Here is a 25,904-nt window from a genome sequence, read left to right as displayed (position 1 = left end):
AGCACTCTGCCAAAACAACATAGTATCAGTGCTGATTTTTTTCTTTCTTTTTTAAGTTATACATATAATACAGAAAATGTGTGTGCCAGAGAAGCCCTACTTGAGTTTATGCCACATGGAAGTGACCAATCTCGCTTCATCAAAATTTTAAGTTGTTAACTTCAATCATTTTAAACGTTATACTGTCTCGCTTCAAACAATAATCATTTAAAATGCTAATTATTTACATTTCTTTATGAATAGTGATACTAAAATTGATATTAAGCTTCTAGAAGAATATGATCTGTAAAAACTGTTGCTTAAATTGGTTTATGGCAAAAGCTTAAAAAGCCAAAGAGCTGTAGTGTCTGTAACTGTGTCAAATTAATGTTGCAATATATTAACAATTTTTCTTTTTAGAATAATACACGCTTTAGATTTATGTCTTTGCATATGAAATCTAAAATTGGCCAAGTTTTATTAGATTGACAATTAAGATATTCAGAACATTTGAATTAAAATGTTATGGACACTAACAAATAAAAGGGGGTGGAATTGTATTTGTCAAACATGTTTCTTTTTTCTGATAAAATGTAAATGTGTATGCGAATTAACAAAAAACAAAGCATGGATCGGGACGTGTTAAGTATTATGAAGGATGATGTTATATGATCCTACCTTAAAAAGACACTGCAAAACTCACTCCACTGAATTTAATAAGGTTCTGTCAAGTGGACACACTCATTTTTGGACCACTTTGGGAAAACTGCTGTTCTGTGCTTAATTGTTGGAATACACAAACGAAACTTGACATCCCACAAGGTTAAAGTCTCCTCTCTCAAACAATCCAAGAAACAAAGCTCTCCCGGCTACGGTTCCTGTGATACGAATAAAAGAACCACAGAAGTGCCACTGCTTTAAAAGCACTCCTTAAGATTGACGTTTATGGATTAGTGAAGCTGCTCAAATGTGAACTGAATGAATTGAACTGACGGTCTTGGTGTTACCTGTTTCAGCAGCCTGCAGTGCAGATAAACACTGGAGCATCAGAGATCATCAGGGCTTCAGTTTCACCTCCATCATGGTTTAAAGCAGAAGTTCTAAATCCCCAGAAATAAACACATCACCATCTGATATCCAGTGGCAGAAGTATATTAATGGCATGATTAACTGAGCTAAAGGTGTTCACCATCATCGGTGCTCTCTGGCGAGGAACACAAGTCAGGTAGAATAACATCAGCTGGAGATTTTTTAAAGCCATCTTAGTTTACCTAAAACAAACCAGCCTGTCGTGAAGCTCATTCTCATGACGTAAGTAAACAAATTAACATCTAATATCTTTAACAAATTAAGTCTGTTATACACACTGTACCTTTAAACTCCACAGCTAAAACAGTTGATGGAATGCGGCAATGTTTTGAGTGGACCAAGATGGCCGCCTCCTTTAAACTCCGTAGAAGAAACGCATCTTGTCACAATTGCAGGATCTGACATGACTTCTTCTTCTTCTTTTCTTGTTGTTGTTCTATGTTACGGAAGTGTCATTACCGCCACGCAGATCAACTTCTCTTAGCCTCGGGTTCTTCTGAGTTTATTCGCGGTTACCAAAATAGCATATAGTTGCATTACCGCCACCTAATGGACTGGAGTGTGAACAGCAGGTTACCCCAAGGTACCCCAAAGCTGAAACAAATAAATACACAAACAAAAAAACTGTATTAAAATACCTTAAACATGTTTCTTAAAAAAAAAAAAATTTATATATATATATATATATATATATACACGTAACTGCTCAGTTCAAAGGGAACTGTGAACGCTGTAGGGAACGAGTGATCAACATGTCTTCACTTTGCCAGGACTTCGAGTCCCTGAGTCTCGCTGGAGTGTACATAAAATGTAGCTTGAAAAGAAATGTCTATGTTTATTATCATGACATTATATTAATAGGACACAATAATTTAATTTATTTTCATCTTGTGAAATAATCAAATGATTTATTTACAAATTATACACATTTAATCAGTATAAGTTTTATAATGATATCAGTTTTTGTTTCAATAAATATTCAATATTTCACGTAAAAGTGTGAAATTTCCACAGCAGCAGCGACGGGTATCCGAGATATCCGAGGTGGTGACGCTGCAGAATCTTCCGAATGGAGGAATTTTGTTGTTTGTTTGTTCCCTTAACGGCATTCCCTGCACAGGCAGCAGAAAGTAGGGAGCACATATAAAAAATTGTGCCAAATCATAACGCAGATCAGCAAGATAACACCAACCACCTGGAATAATTTCATTGTACGGGGGGGAAACACGTTTCTTTACTGTGCATATGACAATAAAACCTGAAATTCACGTACTGTGTTGGTCAGCAGGATATCTCTGGCTATTGGGCTGCTGTTGACTGGTGAAAGAAAAGAAAGAGAGAGGGGGCAGACCGGTCCAGAGAGAAAGAGGGAAATAAGGAAGGATAGAAGTGTTGAGGATAAAATAGGGACTTTGGATGTCGGCACTATGACTGGAGAAGGGAGAGAGCTGGCTTGATGATGAAGCGGAGAAAAGTAATAATTCTGTGTGTACAAGAGACCAAGTGGAAGGGAAGTAAGGCTGACAACATTGAAGGTGGGTTCAAACTGGTGTGGATACTAAGAGAAATGCTGTAGGTCTAATACTGGGGGAAGAGTATGCCAAGAGTGCAATGGAAGTGAGGAGAGTGTCTGACAGAATGATAAGTGTAAAACTAGAAGTGCAAGGGGTAATGGTCAATGTCATCAGTGCATACGGTCCACAGGTGGGATGTGAGAAGGAAGTTAAACAAAGTGGTAGTAAGTGTCTTCATAGATAAAAGATTGCAGACCTTATGCATGTTGGAGAAGAGAACAGAGGTGATGGGAACAGAGGTGATGGGTAGGTATAGAAGAGTGGTCGCAGGTGGACTATCTGCTGTATAGAAGCAGGACTTTCTGAAATAGATCAGAGACTGTAAGGTGCTTGCAGGGGATAGTGTATACAACGTCGAATGGTGATCTTAAGGATGACTCTGGACAAAAGAAGAAAATGAGAATGAGGTTGCAGGATTAGATGGTGGAAGTTTAAGAAGGAAGATCTGTGTGTGAAATTCAGAGAGATGGTGAGTCAGGTACTGGTCGAGAGATGCTGGATGACTGGTCTGCCACTGCAGAAGTGGTAAAGGGGAACGGGTAGGAAGGTATTTGGCATGACAATAATAGCAGTGTGTTGAAAAAAGTGAGTAAAGCTCCATATCCATATAATAACTTTTAATTTTAATTACACAAATGCACTGAACCCCTGCACGTTTTATCCTGAATCACAACATGAAGAAAAATGCACTAAATGGATTAAATGTCGTGCCAGTTATTGCAAACTATTGGTTTGGATAGCTTTCCCCCCTTAATAAATAAATTAATCATTTCGTATTTACTCTATCTTTTTGCAATATTAAAATGTTTCATGATCTGAATAATTTAAGTGTGACAAAATGGGCAAAATTTTGCAGGGGGAGGGCAAATGCTGTGCATGTTTAAACATATTTTTGCATCTACAGCCATGACAAATCACACACACATTTTAATGACAACACATTAATCTTCTAAACGTTTTATATTCAACACCTTTTTTTAATACTTGACACATTGAACATACTTATAGTAGACACAAATTGTTTTATTCCTTAACCCACCACAATGAAGTAAACATGCATAAGTTTTTTTTGTGTGTTTTACTGAACAGACATGGCATGTTTTGAAAGTCTTGGGGGGACAACCAATCTCAGTCACCAGGGGTACGGTCTTCGTACTTTTTGTAAGTCGCTCTGGATAAGAGCGTCTGCCAAATGCCTAAATGTAAATGTACGTCGCTTGATACATCCGAGATGAGTTGACATATCTAAGATGAGATGATCTTGCATATATATGCATGCAAGATACTTTTCTTTTCCCACGTGACTCAGTCCACGTCAGTCGTGCTCTAACCGAGTTAGCGTCGTACGAAGAACGGACCCCAGGTTGGAGATTAGGAGTTTTCAGCCTTGCTAGTTTTGGTCATCTGCTTCAACTGCCCCTCACACCAGTCTGAGGCTTACTGTAACATCCAGGTTCTTCATGAAACTGGACCAAACATGGGATTTGTGGGTAACATTGATTGTGATCTATGGATTCCAAAATAACAGCATACACGAGAAATGACAAATTATGGTTATTTAGGCACTCGATTTCTGGTCAGGACTCCTTAATCATAAATTACTGCATCGGTGTGGCATGGCATGGAGGTGGTCAGCCTGTGGCATTACTAAAGACCAGGTTGCTTTGATCTATATTTGTGGGTCAGGTGTTTTTCCAAGATTCCCCTTAGGTTCCTCCATAGAACAAGCATCTCCATAAGGCTTGTCAGCAGACAGAAAGCATGAAGTGCTCTAAAAACTTCTACATTTTACATTGACTTTAGAGTTGATAAAACACAGTAGACCATGCCGGCAGATGAAAAATCACCTCAAATTATCACAGACTGAAAACTCATACTGGACTTTTGCAACATGGAGTCTTTAACAGTTGTGGCTCTTCTCCTGAAGACGTCAGTGTGTGGTGGCTCTTGATGCACTGACTCGAGCCTCACATGGTCTCTACATCAGACGGAGACATTCACCACAGATTCCAACCTCACAGGAACTGCCCCATAATTAACCCATTTTATTTGACATGCAAATTTTGAAAGTTAATTGGCTAACTCACTAAAATAAACCGCACTATGAGCGTGGTTTTGGCTTCTTTCTGCCGTGACAGCGCACGTGTTTTATGAGACTTTTTTTCTGAGCAAAACCCTTCCCACACTTTGAGCAGAGATATGGCTTGCCGTCCGTGTGAAGGTGTTGGTGGTTAATCAAACTAGACAGGCTGATGAACCTCTTTTCACAATCAGAGCAGGGATACGGTTTCTCTCCTGTGTGAACTCGCTGGTGGTTTTGAAGAGCACGCTTCTCTGTAAAACCCTTTCCACACTGCGAGCACTGATGCGGCTTCTCTCCCGTGTGAACGTGCTGGTGGACCTTTAAAGCGGTTGAGTGGTGAAAACTCTTCTCACTCTGTGAGCAGTGATACGGCTTGCCTTCTGTGTGAAGGCGCTGGTGTGTGCGAAAACTAGACAGGCTGGAAAACCTTTTTTCACATTCTGAGCAGTGATACGGCTTCTCCCTTGTGTGAAGGAGCTGGTGTTTTTGGAGAGCACGCTTCTCGGTAAAACCGTTTCCGCACTGTGAGCAGTGATACGGAGTGGCGTCCGTGTGACTGCGCTGGTGGGTGCGCAAACCAGACAGGCTGGAAAACTTCTTTTCACACTTTGAGCAGGGATACGGCTTCTCTGCGGTGTGAAATCGCTGCTGGTGTTTTTCCAGAGTCCGCTTCTCGGTGTAACTCTTGCCACACTGCGAGCAGTGATACGGCTTCTCTCCGGTGTGAATGCGCTGGTGGACCTTTAAAGCACTCGAGTGATAAAAACTCTTTCCGCACTGTGCGCAGAGATACGGCCTCTCTCCGGTGTGAATGCGCTGGTGGATCTGCAGACCGCTCAGCACAGTAAAACTCTTGCCACACTGTAAGCACTGGTACGGCCTCTCTCCTGCATGAATGCGCTGGTGTACCTTCAGAGCACTCTGGTAAATAAAACGTTTCCCGCACTGTGCGCACTGATGTGGTTTGTCTCCTGCGTGAAGGCGGAGGTGATAGTTGAGGTAACCCCTCTGAGAAAAGCTCTTCCCGCACTGCGAGCACTGATACGGCTTTTCTCCGGTGTGAATGCGCTGGTGTTGTTGAAGATCACTCTGGTAAGTGAAAGATTTCTCACAAGCCGTGCACCGATAGACATTCTCTCCTGCGTGACTGCGCTGGTGTTTTTGGAGATGACTCTTCAGAGCAAATGTTTCTCCACACTGCGAGCACTGAAACGGCTTCTCTCCATTGTGAATGCGCTGGTGCTTTTTAAGGATACTCTTTTGAGTAAAACCTCTTCCACACTGAGAGCACTGAAACGGCCTCTCGCCGGTGTGAATGCGCTGGTGTAGCTGGAGATGAAGCTGGGAAGTAAAGCTTTTCTTACACTCTGAGCAGCGATATGGCTTCTCTCCTTTGTGGATCCATTGGTGTCGGTGGAGATATCTCTGATGAGTAAATCTATCCCCGCACTCTGAGCACTGATGCGGCTTCTCTACGCCGTGGATGCACTGATGTGTTCTGAAGGCGTTCTCATGACTAAAACTCTCTCCACACACTAAACAGCGATGAATTTCCTTCTGCATGTTATTGGGAGAAGTGTCAGAACTGAGAGTATCAGACAATATTTGTAGACTACTGCAGCCTTTAGATGAGATTTGGAGCTCATTAATAATCTCTCCTGATTCCTGCAGTCGCATGTACTCTTCATAGTGGCATCTCTGGATGTGCTTGTGAAGGTAAATTTGAGATGCGTAGGAAAGGAAACACGTGGAGCAGGAAAAGCTTTGCAACAGACTGGTGTTTAATTCTGGAGAAGTCAAAGAAGAAAAATGTTACAAATTAAAAAACTGTTTAAGGTTAAGATTCTATGAAGGATTAAGACTTGGTCATCTGTAAATCAAGCAACCAAAGTGGAAAGCTGTTGATGTCATCTGGGTTTAAATAAAAGTGGCACATCACTCGACCCAAAACATACATGTTTTTTTTTCCTACCTTAGACTTACTTAGAGCATTACTCACATAACCCACTTTTAAACACACACACAAACAAGTATATAAAAGGGAAAGCGTTCTCAAATCTAAGGTACAGTCATGATCTCTAGGTTTTTGTTTAAAACGTCTAGGTACTGTTAGGCTTGGGTTAATCCTGAGGCTCTAGGTCTTGGATCAAGGAGTCCTGTCTAATGGGATGCCAGTACCTGATCCAGACAAGGATTCTAGACTTCAAGGGGCTGCAACAACGAATCGATTAAATCAATAAAAATCGATTTCTAAAAGCCTTGGCAACTAATTTTATAATCGATTAGTTGTGTCGCGCGACACGGAGACATTTGATTATTTTAAAAAATTATAATAAAAAAAACTTTAGTTGAGTGCGGAGCAGAGTGAACACATAGACAGGGCGAAGCAAAAATAAAATAAAAAAAACAAGCGGAGGTAGAGGAAAGATATGCCGGAGGCTGCTGGGCCTTAGAGCGCGCCTCTCACTGGTATAATGAACAACCGTGCACTGTTTACTATAACACTGTGACCACGTGTGTATGTGTGTGTGTGTAAAACATATATTTTATTTTGTGTACAGCGCGTGTAAAGAAAAAGCAAGTCACATTAGAGAGGTTAAAGATCCATTTTCTTTGCAGGTTAAATGCAGGTTAATTTGTTTTATTTTTACTTTACAGCAGTGATTCTGTTAGTGTTTTTAAAATTTTAATTTGGTTTTGGAATACAGGCCACTTCCAGAACGAATTATGCTCGTAATCCAAGGTTCCACTTTATATATTTGGCAGATGTAAAGCATACATGTCTATGTTTTTTGTGCTACTCATTTTTATTTTATTATTATTATAACTGCTCAAGGAGCAACATGTTTGTGCACTTCCTAAAAATTTTATTCTGGTTGGAAATAAATGCTTTTCTTGGTTTTTGCTTTTTATCTTGATTCATCGATTAACTGAAAAAAAAAAGAGACAGATTAATCAATTATTAAAATAATCGTCAGTTGCAGCCCTATACAAAATATAATTGAATAGAACTGAAGTGATTTGGAATAAGTATAAACAGACTTTACCATTCGTAGAGGACTTTTTGTTCCACAGGTAGTCAAAGGCAGGACTGAGTTCTTTGGCGTACTCCTCTTCATACCACACTAAGAGCTCCTGTCCTGGGTTAATGGGTCGACAGCACCGATACAGAATTCCACCCCGATACTGAAATGCCACAAGATTCTGTTCTTTATTATTACGAGCGCAATTCACATACCTACAAGAAAGTGGCAGAATGAGTAGAAATTAACACCTAATCGATGACTAAATAAATACACAACAACTGGCGTGTTCTTCACCTCATCCAATTTGACTCAGTTTCTCTTGTGGCATCTATGTATTCTTCACACTGCCTGCTCCAGTATATCTGTGGGAGGAGGGAGACACACTTTTATATTACATGAACTACACAGGAATGAGAGGGACAACTCATGCCAATGATTATATTGCTTATATTAATTACTTATCTTACTAGCGCTTTATATTTATACTACTTACAAATGAGTTCCATTCCAGGAGCATGTTCATACGTCGGATTTGTTCTTAAGTCCGACAAAGTAAGTCTTATACGCATTTGACACAAATATACAATGTAAAGCATACTCGTAGAGTCAGCAAACTGTATAGACAGTGTTTTACATTCAAGAAACAAATCTCTCTGTATAAATTAATCAATATATAGACTAATGTCTGTTGAACCCGCCAAAGTCGGAAATACAGTCATTCCGCCAGCTGAATTAATGCGTCGGAGGGAACGGTGAATTATACCCTAACAAAACAACAATGACATTCATTTTACTTTCTAAACCTGGACTGACTTCACATCACTGGAGTGATAATTTAAAATTTCGCTGCAAGACCTAAGCGACAGGTTGCCTTTTCCTTTCATTCGAATGAATGGAAAAATTCACCATGCACCCGGTAAAGCTAGACTATTCAGTAGGGGTGTAACGATATGCCCAGGTCACGATACGATATGTATCACGATATTCTGAACAAAATTGAAAAATGAAACAATTTTGAATAACAGATTTATTTTAAAACATTAACTAATTTACAAATGTACATACAATACACATTTTAAAGTTTAATTAAAAACCTTCTGTATTCAAAATAACAACCAAAAGTCTTGGTAACTGAAATTTTTTTTAAATTTAACATGAACTTAAAATTGAAGATACCTCAAACAGGTAAGAACTTAAAAGTTATTCAGATTTTTAAAGGAGGAGATCAGTATTCCTTCTTTAATTATAGACCAATTGCTCTTTTGCCGCAGTTTTCAAAAATTTTATTATTTTTTTAGAGGCTCGACAAATTTGTAGAAAAGAATAATTTAAGTGAATATCAATTCCGATTTAGGATAAAGAGGTCGACTTCAATGGCAGTAATGAAAATGGTTGAAGATATCTCAACTGCAGTAGAAAACAAAGAATATACAGTAGGAGTATTTTTAGATTTAAAGAAAGCATTTGATACAATTGATTATGATTTATTAGTGAAGAAATTGTTAAAATATGGAATAAGAGGAAAAGAATTAGATTGGATAAAAAGTTACTTGGAAAGCAGACATCAGTATGTACAAATTAACAATGATAAATCTGACTTATTGATAGTAACATGCGGCGTTCCACAAGGCTCAGTTTTGGGCCCTAAATTATTTGTGTTGTATGTTAATGATATTGGTAAAGTGTCCAATGTATTAAAAATGTTATTATTTGCTGATGACACCACTTTATATTTATCAGGGAAATTTTTTAAAACAGCTTCTGAACACAGTGGAAAGTGAATTGCTGAGGCTTAAAAGTTGGTTAGATGATAGTAAACTTTCCTTGAATTTGACTAAAACAAAGTTTATAAATTTTAGTAATCAAAAAATATATCATGATGTAAAAATAAGAATTAATAATAAGGAAATAGAAAGAGTGTTAAAAATAAATTTTTTAGGAGTAATAATTGATAAACTGACTTGGAAACCACATATTAATTTCATTAAGACAAAATTCTCTAAATCAGTTGGAATTCTTAACAGATTAAAGCATGTATTGGATAATAAGACATTACGTATATTGTATTGTACACTCATATTTCCATACATCACTTACTGTGTGGAGGTATGGGGGCATACTTACAAAAGTTATTTACACTTAATATCTGTGTTACAAAAAAAGAGCAATAAGGATTGTTAATAAGGTCGATTATTATGAACATACAAATAAATTGTTTATAAAATCTAAAGTTTTGAAATTCGTGGATCTAGTTGATTTGTATACTGCACAAATAATGTATAAAGCTTATAATAGTTTACTTCCCAGCTGTGTTCAAAGGCTGTTCAAAATAAAAGTCAGCCAGTACTGCCTAAGAGGAATGTGACAAATAAAATTTGAATTTAAAGGGCCAGATCAAATTTAAAGAATAAATGTATTTCTGTTAAAGGGGTAATTTATAGAATTAATGTGATAAGGAATTAAAATTATGTTATTCACTTTATAGATTTAAAGATAAGGTGTATAGTGAATATATAATATAAAATAGATATGATTATTTTCTCTTCCTAATTTCTCTTCTTTTCTTAAGTGAAAGAATAATTAATTTTGACATGTTTTGTTTATGTGCACAAGTGATAATATTTGTTGAGACAATATTTTGTGTAATTTACTGTAAAGTGTCGCTCATCATTTGTTGATGTATAAAGGGTAGGCATAATAAGCAACGCTTTAGCCTACACCTTTTTCAGTGTTGAACTGAAATAAACTGAACTGAACTTCTTAAAGCAGTAAAAAAAAAAAAAAAAAAAAAGTAATATAAATTAAATGGTGTCCTGTTGAACATAAACATGAACATGTTTGTTTAGGTTACTTACATGGCTTTCAAGGGCACAATGAGTGACAGGGTGGCGCTCTTTTCATCAGAGAGGACAGTGGTGGCTCTTTTTTAGAGGTTTAAGTAGATTTACTATTTCTTCTACATCAGTGATGTCGTTGCTATCCAGAATATCAGGCATTTTTGCGCACCTCTGTGCTCAAAAGAGAAGCAGTTATAGCCGCTTGTTGCTCGAGATAGCGTTCGAGCATATCCAAGAAGTGGTTTCATCTCATTGCCACATTGATGATAAGCATATGTGCTGCGATCTCAAGCATCTTTTGCTTTTTCGTGAGCACAGCTGTGGCACTGCGGTGAAAGAAAGCCACGACTTTTCTTACGCAACCAATCAATCGACTTAACATTACATTAGCCTCCTTCTAACCTGCGGAAAGGCTGCTGTCGGCATTATAATCGGCGGACTCCTTTTTGCTACGGTTGGTATGACTGGGGCTGGGGGTCACCCACACCGATAGTGCCAGCTGTTGTCTGCAAGCTGTCAAACACGGTGCATCTCTCTGCTTTTAGGTTTATTCCGTCTGCCCTCAAATGTTTCATTAGATTTGAAGTGTTTCCCCCTTAACACGCAACTGCTGTAATATTGATATATTAATATTGATAATATTGAGTCTGTTATATTGATATTTTGTTCTCATTTCACTAGTTGATCTTATTTTCCAACATATTTATTTTTGTTTATTTTCTTATGTATAAGCTTTTATTTTTTAAGGTCACTGGCAGTCGTGTAAGCATTTTACTGCATATCGTACTGTGTATGACTGTGTATGTGACAAATGAAATTTGAATTTAAAACATTTGCTGCACGTCGCGGTGTCAATCCTTTCTTGTGAAATATAGCTACACTTTTTTAACCGTTTAGTTTTAGGCATTTTAACGAAAGTTGTTAAATTAGTTGTTTAATTAAAAAAAAAAATGTTTAATTTAGCAAGCTAAAATAGCAGTAGACCACCTGCTGCCATCAGAGCAAGTGTAACGTAAGTTGCTGCATTCACGCGCAGTAACATTACTGCAACTATGTTTTGGATTATCAAAGCTTTCTAAAGTTCTCACGATATTAGTGCGATTAAAAAAACGGGCGAGTCTGAAGTACGAAACTTTTCATTTCCCACTCCGTGGTAATAACATGCACCGTGATTGTAATATGGCTATGACAAGCCCGTGAAGTCCACCTGCTTTTTTTCAGAATTTTTTTTACTCTCATTCTCTCGTGTGACTGGAAAACCAAAATGCTGCCAGGTGATGGACTTATAAGAAGACGGAGCATCTTTAATTTCACTTTCAGTCGAACTCACGTTGCCCTACTAATGTTCAAGCGATTTCTGCTACTGCAATGAAAGCACACGCGTCGTTGTTGCAGAGTAGATCACATCGGCAGCTCAACCAACAGGATTAAACTGCGGTCATATCGTAAATGTATCGCCAACACTCTACAATACATATTGTAACATTTTTGCATTGGCAAATATCGTACTGCGATATATTGTTACACCCCTACTATTCAGACAAACTGTGACAGTCCAAAACACATCACAAAATGTACAACCTTTACGACTTCAAATACGCATATTGTCACACCTTTAAAATACAGAATGTAAAATATACACGTAATGCATTTTAAGGTGTGAGCTGAGCAAAGATTTAAATCAGATAAAGCTGTACAGTAAAAGTGTATAAAAGCAGTGCTATTGAACTTCAATCAACTGTTTAACTTGTCTGTTGGACCTGAAAGCATGTTTAAAGTGTGTCCTCATAAGGAAATTAATACTGATTGGAGTCAACGTCATCCAGTGGAGACGTTTTCAAGTAATATACACCTACTGAAATCTTTATAACTAATATTTCAAACAAACTCACCACCCAGGAGTATCTGCTGTTCTTGGCTTCCTCTCGGTCTACTAGCTCTCCCTGGTAGGGTCCGAAATGTGCACCTACTGGAACAGTCTCCCCCTTATTAAACACCCCCAGACCTGCATCAGGAATACTGGACTTCTGAATCTCTAGTCCAGGAGGAAGAGTTAGTCTGGCTCGGTCAGAGACGCCCATGGGAACAGGAGTATCAGGGATGAAGAGAGGCGGGCCATGAACTTCACACTTGTTGAAGAAGACGGATTTGCAAACCTCACAATCTGGAAGTAAGAAAATGTGAAGAACATGGGAAAAAATGGAAAAGAAAGAAGGTCAAACATGTCTGTATATCTTAAATGTGAGAGCATGTACTGTACATAGGATCCCTTTAAAAAAAAACATAAGTAAAAACAAGTGGTCAGTTATTAAGTTTTTACTCCTTTTCCACCAAGGCAGCTAGTTAAGAGCTGGTTTAGCCAGAAAAGTGAACCAGGCGCTAGTTCACGTCTAGCGCATGTGCCGGTTCAGAACTGGTCCAATAGCAAACCTTCTAAGCACCGGCTTTGTTTTTCCACAGGCTAGAGAGTTACTTCATTACCTCACTGCATACGTTAGGTTAGTGCCTAACGTAATGAAAATCCCACCTACAGTCCCTGACGTAAGCAGTTCTTTGTTCTAACCCAGCAAAATATTGGTGCCGCTATGAAACCCAAAGTAGACTCAATACCCAGGAGAACTGCTTGCAAAGACGTGTTAAAGTTAACTGTTGGTGGTGGTGGTGTGCTTGCCACTAGAATTGCTAGGGAGCCAACTTTGTGGTCAGGGTTATGATTGTTTTAAATGAGGCTCGCACACAACTTTATTTGTCTTTCTGCCAAGTCAAGAACACTCTGATGGAGGTTGTATCATTATTGTCAAAGTTTAAATTGTGTAATGCCTTCATGAAGGTGAATACAGAGCATTAACCTCAAGATGCAAACCACTGGGAATAGAAAGTTTGACAACAACAACAACAAAAAGCTTGAACTTGTATTGGAATAGAAAAATATGGAGAAGGAAAAAATAGCTCATGTTCCCAAAAATGCTTCTGTATCTCTCTCACTGATACATACTAGATTTTGCACCCCCTCCCATGAACTCCTGCCTTGTTAGTAGATTAAATGGAGAACATTGGTGAAGGTTTTCTTGGGTTGTTTGGGACACGACAAGAAAAGAAAAAAAATATTTACACGTTAATTCTGTACTTTGGTGTCAGGTTACTGTCTTAGTGTGTGAGTGAGACATGCAGTCACAGGTGTTGCTAAGACAACCAAGCAAACCTTGACCCTTCACACACACACACGAGGAGAGCATGGCCATTTTCACCATTTTGTGGCATCCAATGCATCCATGCACCGTTTATTTGCAATTCCTCCAGAAACTGTATCTAGCTATATTTTTTAGTGCACTAGAACATGTGTAGGGGAGAATAGTAAGTACTTGCGTGTAAGAGTGAGGTGATATCTTACACATGTGGTCTTTATGGTCAGCATCTTCCTCTTTAAAGCAAATCTTTTCAGGTGTGTGGTCGAGGTTTTCCTGATATTTGTGGATGTCCAGCTCCAGTGTCTCCTCTTTCTTCACACAGACTTCTGTCACTTCAGACGTCCCTCCATCTGAGGTCTCAGTTTTGACGTCCTCATACACCTAAAGACCAAACAATAACACTGACTTGGATAACGCTTAAGGTTTAATTTTTCATGCGTCGTTATGTGTTATGTGGTTTAGCAGTAGCAGTAAAGCGAGGCAGTAAAATACAAAAACATCCAAAGATATGGCACAGAAACTGCAACATGAGAAGGTTAACTTTTTGTTAAGTTAATGAAGAACTATCGTTATTAAAGTGTGGAAGGATAGTGCTGAACATTCAGCCTCAGAGAAGAAATGTGGTCAGTCATCACATAAATGTTCAACAGTAAAACACAGAGCTATGTTTCATAGTGAAAGTAGAAGCATTTCCAAAACACACAGTGTGATAAGAACCCACAGGATTGGTACTAAACAGCTGTGTCCATAAAACAAACAAAAAAAATACATACATACATAAATCATAATTAAAAAAAAACACTGGTGACACTAATCTATAATTTAAGAAATTACAATTACAGTGGAACCTTGGATTGCGAGCATCATTTGTTCAGCGAGCGTGCTTGTATATCAAAACACTCAATAAGATAATTTCCCCATAAGATACAATGGAGAAACCAATGATTCGTTCCTCAACCCCCAAAAAAATCATATAAAAATTATTTATACAAAATATAAACTAAAAATAAAACAAATGAACCTGCATTTTACCATTGAAAAGAATCATGATTTCAGTAAGATGAAAGAAGGAGAAGAAAAGGAAGGAGGCTTATGTGTGGGATGACTTTCACACACACAGACACTTTAGAGAGGTTCACACTTTACCAGTGAACCTCTCTGTCACTTGCTTTTGCCTCCTTTTGAGGATTTTGCAGAAATGTGGTGTTGCGTTGTCGTTAAACAGATTCACCTCCCACACTGCGACAGCCTTATTTAGTAGTTACTAAATAATCCAATCCAAGGATTTTACCCACAATTTAAGGTTTCGCTTTAAATATAAATGAATACTTTCTGTGTTAAGATTTTTCTTTCATTTTTCATGCATCATTGCACTGACTCCAACTTTGAGGAGTAAAATGTTGTAGTTCCTCTATAATCCTACAGGTGACGTGCTCTAAACTATTCACACATCCTGTGTGGTAGGAATTTGTAACCATTTCGAAATTGTAAACAATTTTTGAAAAAAAAATTAACAAAATCAGGATATTTATAAAATCAGATTCGCAATACCTATTATCATGATAATATTTCATCATATCAGGTGATCCCTAGTGATTCCCATCGATATATATATACACAAGCTTTACCTGTGAGGGAGGAGGATCAGGAGGAGGCGTCTTCCTGGAGAGGTACTTTATGACTGCTTCTGATGTCATATCGGCTCTAAACAAAGATAATAATAATAATAATGCATTTGACATTCATGTAAATATAAAACAAAATGGAATAAAGATTTAGATCTGCCAATAAACCTCACCAATATGTTTTATTGTTACAATTTAAAAACAAATATATAATAATACAACATATGTACTGATAACTACGATCATCAGACGTAGTAATATGTGACATTTCCATTAGGCACACCTGCCAGAAATAAAACTTTTACAGTATATTTTCATGTTGTTAAAGTAACTTACTGGTCATTAACTGGTTCAGCGCCAGCAGATGGTGGATGCAGCCGTCTGGGTCGATCAGGAACAATCTGACTTGGTGTGAAAGTAAGGGGTTGATTTTCATACCTGAACAAAGCAGCACAGAGACATTCTGCGGTTGGACTGTGAGGTTAGGCTGACCCACAGTGTAATTAAACACTGTAAAACACTTGGATGTCGAGTGATACATATGGTTAAACATCCCAGTGCTGTTACTGTCTATTATCAGCACTTATGCAAAGTCCGATCAGATTAATCTGCCCGAACTTACTGCTTTATAAATTACAATAAATTCACATCTTACCAGTCGAGCAGAAATAACGCCAACTCAGCATCCGTTCGGAAATGACTCCTGTCCCTCAACTCTCTCCATCTGCTGGAAGCAGCGCCAATATAAACTCTTGATTCTGATAGATTTTTGTCTGTTTCATTCAGCTTTTCTTCAGAATTCTTGCTCTTCATTCTGATAGATACTGGATCAGCTGATAGAGGAACTGTACCCAGAGTGTTGGCCATAGTGACGTCTGAAGTCCCGCTGCAAAGAGGAAAGTAGAACTGAAGCGTATTGACGTATTGACAGACAGCCGTATGCTCCGCCCCTGACTCTGCACTTCTCTGATGCCTTTGGCATCACATTTTCATGAAATATTAGCTTTGAGGTGGCACAGTGGTAGGTTTTTCATCTGCCCTGCGGACGGCCAGGGTTCAAATCCCACCAAATCCCAGACACTGGATGCATTGTCGGTTCCAAGCCTGTGTTGCACCAGAAAGTGCATCCAGTGTAAAATCTGTGCCAAGCTGTGTGTGCAGATCGGCGACCAATCAGAGCAAAACAACATTCTTACACCACAAAACTGTTTTTTGGTCGATTTGTTGGGTTCGTTTTTGCATATGGAATCTAATTACACCTATAAAATTTATGTCTAAACTCTTGGAATTACATGTAGATTATAAACCATTAAATATAAACAAACGTCTCAAAAACGTTAATTGAAAAATGTAAACTTTATTATTCACTGTTATATAGAGAAACTGCAGCTTTATTACTTTCTGGTGCTCAAGTCTAGGAGAGTGTTGCCCTGACCAAGATGGCGGACGCGTCGACGTATCAAAGCAAAAACCAGTAGACTTCCGGGATTATAAAGCATGGCGGAAGTAATCTGAGCAAGCTGGTAACGGTTGGGCTTTCTGCAAAAAAAAAAGCTGCCGTATAATGTCAAGAAACTCGTCAATCTTTAAAGTTTAGTTGTATTTAAATAGTTGCACACAGCATGCAGTGCATATGGACAGTGCAGCAGAAACCCTTTAAGGGTTCAGTTTCTCTTACCTCATGGATTAAAGCAGAAACAAGGCTTTTAATCTTCAAAAATAAACACAAAAACATATAACAGCCCCTGTCATAAATGCATTAATGTCATGATTAAGCCGAATATGCTCCGCTGCGCAGCGGCTGTGTTTCTTCTACAGCGTTTTCTGGTGTTTGGAGAAGCAGGAGGCAGGCAGAACAACAGGAGGCGACATCAGGGCAGTTTTACATAAACGCAGCTGAAGCCGGAGGGCAGAGCCTAGCGCCATCTTAGTATACTCCAAAAATAAATCACTACTATCAGGGACAGATTTATGCACGCGCATAGAAACCCACGTAATAGTCATTAAGTTTAACGATTTCTAAGACCAATACAACCAAATGTACCTAGCCTTAGCAAATTATTATATACAGTGTTATATTCCAATGGACATTTCCTTACGACCAATATTTTGAGTACAATAGGCTTCAATGACATGACGTCATATCGACTCCCGCGATTGTGCGTGGGTGCGTTTATTCGCTGTTGGCAAACCAGTTTAAAGATACGTTACCGCCACCTAATGGACTGGAGTGCGAACGAGCAGATTAATTTTCTAATTAAAATTTTATTAGTCACATACAACTACTACTACGGAGGCAGATCGGTCTCATAAATAATTCACACAAAAGACACGATGTTCACGTGCGTAACCCAATTCACCTGCACGAGGAAAAAATATATTCACAAAAAAACACATTCACGTGCATAAAAAATATACATATTATAATAATATTTATTATATTATCTCATAATTTACACGTTACATATGTACAACTGTGTATTTATTTTTTTATTTTTTTTATTTACGAGTGCATCATGGGCTGTGCATGTGAAAATCGACTTACGTGTGTGAATATCGCTGGATTTGTGTGTGTGTGTTTTTGAGCCTTTTCTGACTCCAACGTGCCAGCAAAGTCTCAAAAATACGTCACTCGTACTCTTTAGCCAATCAGATGCGACCTTACTAGTCAGCCAATCACAGCCCTCCAGGAGCGCGCGAGTAGCTCAACTTTGCACACCTTTTGCGCAGTCTGAGTGAATTACAACGGAAATCAAGTTTTACCGACTCAAACCAAGAACAGGTGCGTCACTGAGCCCGAGAGCGGGTGTCATTTATAGGTTTTATTAAACAGCTTCACCAACCATCTCTTCAGTCACCATTATTTAAAAAAAAAAAAATTTTAATCCGTCAAGCACCATAATGAAACTGGCTCTCATGAAGGCCGTCCCAGGAGGACGAGACCAAAACCTACCTCTGTCTCAGACGAGAAGTTCATTTAGAGTTATCAGCCTGAAAAATGACCAATTAACAGCACCTCAGATTAGAGGCGTTATGAAGTCTTTACAGAGCAGAAGTAGCAGAAACATCTCACCATTAACTGTTCAAAGGAGATTAATGCATGTTTTAGATGCCTTCAGCATTCCTTTACAATGTAGAGAGAAATAAACATCAGGAACCATCATGGAGTTAGAAAGTGACCCCAATATATATAATTATTGTCCTGCATCAAGCAAAGAAAACAACTAAGGAGAGTGCTGAAACTACTGAAATTGAGTTAAGAACTGGAAAAAAAACATTATTAAACCCTTCAGGGAGGATAGTGCTGACCTGTCATCTTCAAGGAGGAATCCTGGATGAATTTGTGTTTTGAATGATTGGAGATTGCTGAAATGTTTATGTTAATTTTCGCACATGGATCGGACATCACAGCGTCCAGACCTGAACCCCACGAGGCTTTACGCAGCGGTATAAAGAGAAATTAATGCAAGTCTGGACTGAAATAAAACTCAGTTTATAAGCTTTGCCTAAGCTTATCGAAAGGATCCCACGGTGAATCTGTGCCGTAATCAAGCAAAAGGCAATTTAATAATATAAATGAGTGTGACATTTTATTTGGCTGTTAAGTTGGTATGAATATTTTTACAAGACCAAATTTGAAGTACGTTTTTAATAGTCTATAGTTTTCTAATTTACTTATTTAACAATGACTCCTCTTTTTCTTTTTTTTTTCTCTTTTATTTAGCTTTTTTTTAATTTTAATATTATGTTCCTAATTATCATTTAAAAGAAATGACACAGAGTAAAGCTCGAACACATTTGAAACCTATAAATTTTGTTATATGAGTAGGGATTTCTTTAGCAGTATGAATCTGACCTTGTTCATATAGGATGTATATTAACTTGGGACAATTGAGACAAAACGTATATTTATAAATTGTATTTAATTTATTAATCCGCTTCCTTTGACTATCCCCCTGATCCATACCAACATTCGTCATGCACCACGTCACTTACATGAGATAGCCTACTGTAATACACTGCCTGGCCAACACAAAGTTGCCACATGGAATTAAATAGGTAAATACATAGGAGGCCGCAGGAGGATAATTACAGCAGTGATGGATGTGTTTCTGCTGCAATCAGAGATCACTTGAACACTTGGTAAAGTTTCCTGGTAAAAAATGGTCAGTAGAAACCAGGGCCTGTATTTACTAAGTGTCTCAGAATCGCTCGTAGTAATCAGGCGCAAGGTTTATTTCAGGACAATATTTATTTATAAGGAAAATAGTCTTATCTCAGAGTAGGATATAAAAGTTCTTTATGAAGCTGGTTATTTTCATTTTCAGTGAGGAGTAGGACTGGACCGAGGGAAATGTGTGACGTCACTGTTATAGCGGCATGTTATAGTGGGTCTCGTAGTTTTTACAGGTTTTTGTAGTTTTAAACAGTGGAAAAATGAAATGCTGAAATCAGCGGCAGTTGTGTGAAAGCTTTATGCACACAGACAAAACTTTTTTTTTTTTTGCCGCATGTACCCCTGTGGAGTGTGAAACACAGGGATACACGGTGTTAATTCAATTAAATTCAATTCAATTTTATTTGTATAGCGCTTTTAGCAATTTTCATTGCCGCAAAGCAGCTTTACATAGTCAAAAGAATTATTTAGGTTTGTATGAAATGTGAATTTGTATGAATCAAAATGGTCAGTTTGTCCCTGGTGAGCAAGCCGAGGGCGACAGTGGCAAGGAAAAACTCCCTGAGATGGTAATAGGAAGAAACCTTGAGAGGAACCAGACTCAACAGGGAACCCATCCTCATTTGGGTGAAACAGAAAGCAGTAAATGATCTGCATTTATACAGTGTGTAGGGTGGGAGGCAGTTCAGCTATAATAGCTGATGTTAATTGATGTTAATATGGAGTCCAGGTAGTTATTGAAGACCCAGGTAGACTTGTAAGAAGTTCCAGTCATGAACTATCGAACTGTCAAGTCCCCAGAGAAACAGTTGCCAACACCAGTCAAGGCCAGAACCATTTTCTAGGTAGAGAGAATCATTCCCAGACACCAGACGCATCCCAGAGAGACACACGGGGCATCCATGTGACGAGATCTTCAGCCAGAAGCGGGGCACCAGGATGGGTCAGACAGGTCCGGAGGGCAGAGGGAGTCTGGATCACTGGCAGCTCAGGAACGACATGTGTAGCTCGACAGAGAGAGAGAGAAGGAGTGAAAGGGGGGACAGGAGGAGAAAGGAAAAAGAAAGAGGGGGGGAAAGAGAAGAAGAGGAGAGATGGCAGTTAGGTATGGTCACAGTCACACAATGTATAATGTGAATGTATATTAACTGTAGAGTGCAAGCAGAGACTCCGGCAGGACTAACTATGACAGCATAACTAAAAGGGAGAGCCAGAAGGAAACACAAACATGAGGGCTTCCTGAGATGTAAAGCAAACAATCACCTCACCGTCAGCAAACCTGAGTGATCAATGAGAGTGAGGAAGACAGCATCCAAACATACCAGTTCACCATAATACTCTACGTCCATGAGTCCCCCAGATCTGCTCCTTTACCTATGGCAAATCTATTTATAAAAATGCTTGGCTAAATAAATAGGTTTTTAGCCTGGACTTAAACACTGAGACTGTGTCTGAGTCCCAAACACTATTTGGAAGACTATTCCATAACTTTGGGGCTTTGTAAGAAAAAGCTCTGCCCCCAGCTGTATTTTTCATAATACGCGGTACTGACAAGCAGCCTGCATCCTTTGATCGAAGTAGGCGTGGCGGATCGTAAGACACTAGCAGTTCGCTCAGGTACTGCGGCGCGAGACCATTTAATGCTTTATATGTCAAGAGTAGTATTTTAAAATCAATGCGAAATTTCACAGGGAGCCAATGGAGTGAAGATAAGATAGGGGTGATGTGCTCATATCTTCTGGTTCTGGTGAGGACTCTCGCTGCTGCATTCTGGACTAGCTGAAGCTTATTTATGCATCTAGCTGAACAACCAGACAGTAAGGCATTACAATAGTCCAACCTAGAGGTGATAAAAGCATGAACTAGTTTTTCTGCGTCATTTAGCGACAATAAATTTCTTATTCTGGCAATATTTCTAAGGTGAAAGAATGCTATCCTGGTAATATTATCTACATGTGCTTCAAATGAAAGGCTGGAATCAATAATCACACCAAGGTCTTTCACTGTTGCATTTGATGGAACAAAAAGGCCATCTAAAGTTACGGTGTGATCTAAAATTTTACTCCTAGCTGTATGCGGTCCTATGACTAGAACTTCTGTCTTATCCGGATTTAGCAGAAGGAAGTTAATTAGCATCCAATTTCTTATGTCCTGCACACATTGCTCAATTTTAGTAAGCTGTTTTTTCTCATCAGGTTTTGCTGAGACATATACAGTGGAACCTCGGATTACGAGCTTAATTCGTTCCGGAAGCGGGCTCGTATTCCAAAACACTCGTAAACCAAATTTAATTTACCCATAGGAAATAATGGAAACTTAAATTATTCGTTCTACAGCCCAAAGAAATAAATAGATAAATATAATTAATACAAAATATAAAGTAAAAATAAAACAAATTAACCTGTACTTTACCTTAAATTTGTTTTACAAATAAATCCCGACAGATAAGGGTTTTTGTTTGTGCACGCAGGGTGTTTGTGTGTAAAATGTGCACGCACACACACACACACACACATTAACGGATAGACCGTTTTTAAAACCGTTTAAAAATTAGCAAGGAACATTCCTAGTCACACTCACGTGAGCGCATACTAACAGGATCACTGCTGTAAGTAAAACAACAACAACAACAACAACAAACAAACAAAACAAATTAAAGAAAACAAATTAAACAAACTTCAGCCCCCTCCTGAGAGGAGGGGGCTGAAGGGGGGGGGTCGCTCGCGTTTACGGCCCCCTTCTCTCAGGTTGCCAAACAAACACACAAACTCTCTGCCTTACACAGACACAAACACACACACGCGCACTTAAAAACACTGCAGGCACTAAGACCCAGCAGGGGAGACGATAGGTCTCGGCTCCCCTTCTCTCAGGTTGCCAAATAATCACACAAACTTCTCTCTGTCGCGACTGTTTTCAAAGGTGAGGAGCTGTTTCATTTGGTTTTTTTTAGTTGTTGTTGTTGTTTTACTTACAGCAGTGATCCTGTTAGTATGCGCTCACGTGACTAGGAATGTTCCTTGCTAATTTTTAAATAGTTTTAAAAATGGTCTCTCCGTTAATGTGTGTGCGCGCACGTACATCACACACACACAGCGTGTGTGTGTATTCACCCAGCAGGAGAGGCAATTACCTACAATTCTGCTGCAAGAGAGAAAAAAAACGTTGGCTCACTTGTGATGACGTGACGCTCGTTGTTAAAACAAGAAGCGCATGCGTGAAACATGATACTCGGTGCTCGTAAACTAAGACAATGCTCGTTTTTCAAGTCAAAAATTATTAAAAATTGTTGCTCGTCTTGCGAAACACTCGTAAACCGCGTTACTCGTAATCCGAGGTTCCACTGTAACTGTGTATCGTCAGCATAACAATGAAAACTAATACCATGCTTACGGATTATGTTGCCCAGAGGAAGCATGTAAAGGGAAAAAAGCAGTGGACCTAAAACTGAACCCTGCGGAACGCCAAACTCCACTAGAGAACATGCAGAATAATCACCATTTAAGTCTACATACTGATAACGATGGGTCAGATAGGATCTGAGCCAGGAGAGTGCTGTACCCTTAATTCCCACTACATTTTCTAATCTGTGAAGAAGAATAGCGTGATCAACAGTGTCAAAAGCTGCACTGAGGTCGAGTAATACAAGCATAGTTACACAACCCTGATCAGAGGCCAATAGAATGTCATTTACTACTTTAACGAGCGCTGTCTCTGTACTGTGATGAGGCCTAAATCCTGACTGATACAGTTCATGTATGCCATTTCTATGTATATATGAGCATAGCTGCTCCGCTACTATCTTTTCCAGGATCTTAGAGATAAAGGGGAGGTTTGATATTGGTCTGTAACTGGACAGCTGACAGGGGTCGAGGTCAGGTTTCTTAATTATTGGTTTGATAACTGCTAATTTAAAAGATTTTGGAACATATTCAATGCTGAGTGAAGAATTAATTATTCTCAACAGGGGTTCTATTATTGCTGGTACTATCTGTTTAAGAAAATGTGTCGGTACAGGATCTAATATACAGGTTGATGAATTTGAAGAAGAGATGAGTGAAATTAGTTCATTCTCTTCAAGGGGAGTAAAGTATTCTAGGTTCTGGTCTGACATGGCTAGATTAACATCTGCATCAATTACATTGTTCGGTTTCAAAACCTCAATTTTATGCCTAATATTTACAATTTTATTATTAAAAAAGTTCATGAAGTCCTCACTATTGCATGATGTTGTTGTGGAGATTTCTGCAGTGGTCTTATTTCTGGTTAATTTGGCTACAGCATTAAATAAAAATCTAGGATTATTTTTGTTATTTTCTATAAGAGTGGAGAGATATGTTGATCTAGCTACACTAAGAGCTTTTCTATAGTTCAGGATGCTCTCCTTCCATGCTATTTGAAATACTAGTAATTTAGTTTGACGCCATTTACGTTCTAATTTCCGAGCGGTCTGTTTTAAAGTGCGCGTGTGATCGTTATACCAGGGAGCAAGTTTTTTATCTCTAATAATTTTTCTTTTGACTGGAGCTACATTATCTAAGGTATAGCGAAATGTCGACTCTAAATATTCAGTCACCTGATCGAGTTCTGTGGGGTCAGACGGTGATCTAATCGATGTTGGGAACTCTGGGAGATTACTGATAAAACTCTGTTTGGTAGTTGCTGTGAATGTACGTTTCATACGGTAGCGCGGCGCTGTGTGTACATTATTATTGTGACACACTTGAATTGAGACAAGATAGTGATCTGAGATAACTTCAGATAGTGGTATTGTGAATAAATTTCTTATACTTAATCAAAATAATATTATTAAATCTAAAGTGTGACCTGCTTTATGAGTGGGTCCTACTACACACTGATTTACTCCTAGCGAGTCCAGTATAGACATAAATGCAGTTCTCAGAGGGTCTTCTGGGTTTTCAAAATGAATATTAAAATCTCCAGCAATTAACACTTTGTCTACAGAAACGACTAGGTTTGAGAGGAAATCTGCAAATTCACTAAGAAATTCCGAGTACGGCCCTGGAGGTCTGTAAATGACAATTAGCGGGATCGACTGAGCTGACTTAATATAGTTAAATACACTTATGTTACTATAAAGAATTTCAAATGAATTAAATTTGTGTCCGTGTTTTTGTACAATAGTCAAATTATCATTGTGAATAACTGCGACGCCTCCTCCTCTACCAGTTAACCGAGGCTGGTGTATGTAGCTGTATCCAGGAGGACTAGCTTTATTTAGAGCTACATACTCGTCCTGTTTAATCCAGGTTTCTGTTAAACAGAGTATATCAAACTCCTGATCTGTGATAATTTTATTAACTATAACTGCTTTAGATGCGAGAGATCTAATATTTAACAGTCCTAGCTTCAGATCAGAGGTGCCGGCTGCGCATTCAGTCTGATCCAAGTTTGTGGTCTTTATGCTAATTAAATTACTAAAACAGACTTTCTGAGTCTTTCTAAATTTGATTTTAGCTCGGGGAACAGACACAGTCTCAATAGAGTGAACCCTGAGTGACGACTCTATGCAGCTAGCAGACGGTTGGGTTAGCCTGTCTGTCTGCTCCCTGGCCTGGGCTCTGGATTGTCACCGATTAACTAGGCCTTTTCTAAGACTATGAGCTATACTACAGGAAATGAGAGCAGCACCTTCCCGAGTGGGATGGACACCGTCCCGCCCTAACAGGCCAGCTTTGCCCTCAAAGGTCTTCCAATTATCAATGAAGCCCACGTTGTTTTCAGAGCACCACCTGGACATCCAGCGGTTCAGCGACCATAACCTGCTGTAAGTTATGTCACCACGTCTCATTGGGATGGGACCAGAGCATACTACTCCATCGGACATCGCCTTCGCTAATTTAAACACCTCTATAAAGTTATTCTTACTAACCTCTGACTGACGAAGGCGTATATCATTAGCTCCAGCATGTACTACTATCTTGGAGAACCTGTGCTGTCCTAGAGCCCTAAGATTACCTGCTATGTCCGGTGCTCTGGCTCCCGGGATACACCTAACCACTGCCGCTGGCGCCCCTAAAGGCTTAGCTAATTTCACGTGTCTCAGTATAGAGTCTCCTATAACCAGAGCTCTTTCAGGTTTCTCAGTGGGTGCATCACTGAGGAGAGCAAACCTGTTGGACACGTGAAGCGCAGAAGAGGTGTGCTCCGGTGGGCTAGCCTTAGCGTTAGCTTTGGCTGAACGAGTATGCCGCCGAGTCGTCACCCACTCGCCCCGCTGTGAGGGCTCTAATGCCGGAGTCGGGGGCTGGTTATCTCCGCCTGCGGCACCCAGACTGTCCGCTACAGGAATAACACTGCTCTCA

The 25,904-nt window shown here is 39.0% G+C and overlaps 1 protein-coding gene across 3 annotated transcripts in view; it reads right to left on the bottom strand.

Moving 5' to 3' along the window:
- Positions 1-17,507, bottom strand: part of LOC128523654 (zinc finger protein 883-like) — a 44,402-nt gene extending 26,895 nt beyond the window's left edge. Inside the window, exons 1-9 of one of the 3 annotated variants that reach the window (XM_053495704.1) lie at positions 16,800-17,507; positions 16,057-16,287; positions 15,738-15,839; positions 15,405-15,480; positions 13,980-14,157; positions 12,481-12,752; positions 8,046-8,113; positions 7,773-7,963; positions 3,284-6,512 (exon numbers count right to left, since the gene is read on the bottom strand). In XM_053495704.1, the coding sequence (XP_053351679.1) occupies positions 4,744-6,512; positions 7,773-7,963; positions 8,046-8,113; positions 12,481-12,752; positions 13,980-14,157; positions 15,405-15,480; positions 15,738-15,839; positions 16,057-16,287; positions 16,800-16,900 (2,988 nt within the window). In that variant the 5' untranslated portion in view covers positions 16,901-17,507 and the 3' untranslated portion in view covers positions 3,284-4,743. Of the gene's footprint in view, positions 1-3,283; positions 6,513-7,772; positions 7,964-8,045; positions 8,114-12,480; positions 12,753-13,979; positions 14,158-15,404; positions 15,481-15,737; positions 15,840-16,056; positions 16,288-16,799 lie in introns of those variants that run through there. The other 2 variants (XM_053495705.1, XM_053495707.1) reach the window with 2 other exon arrangements.
- Positions 17,508-25,904: the final 8,397 nt, after the last annotated feature.

Source organism: Clarias gariepinus, chromosome 5, assembly GCF_024256425.1.
Source record: "Clarias gariepinus isolate MV-2021 ecotype Netherlands chromosome 5, CGAR_prim_01v2, whole genome shotgun sequence".
Classification (NCBI taxonomy): Eukaryota; Metazoa; Chordata; class Actinopteri; order Siluriformes; family Clariidae; genus Clarias; species Clarias gariepinus.
The sequence above is the reverse complement of the archived record's forward strand: the minus strand, read 5'-3'. Positions and strand labels throughout refer to the sequence as shown.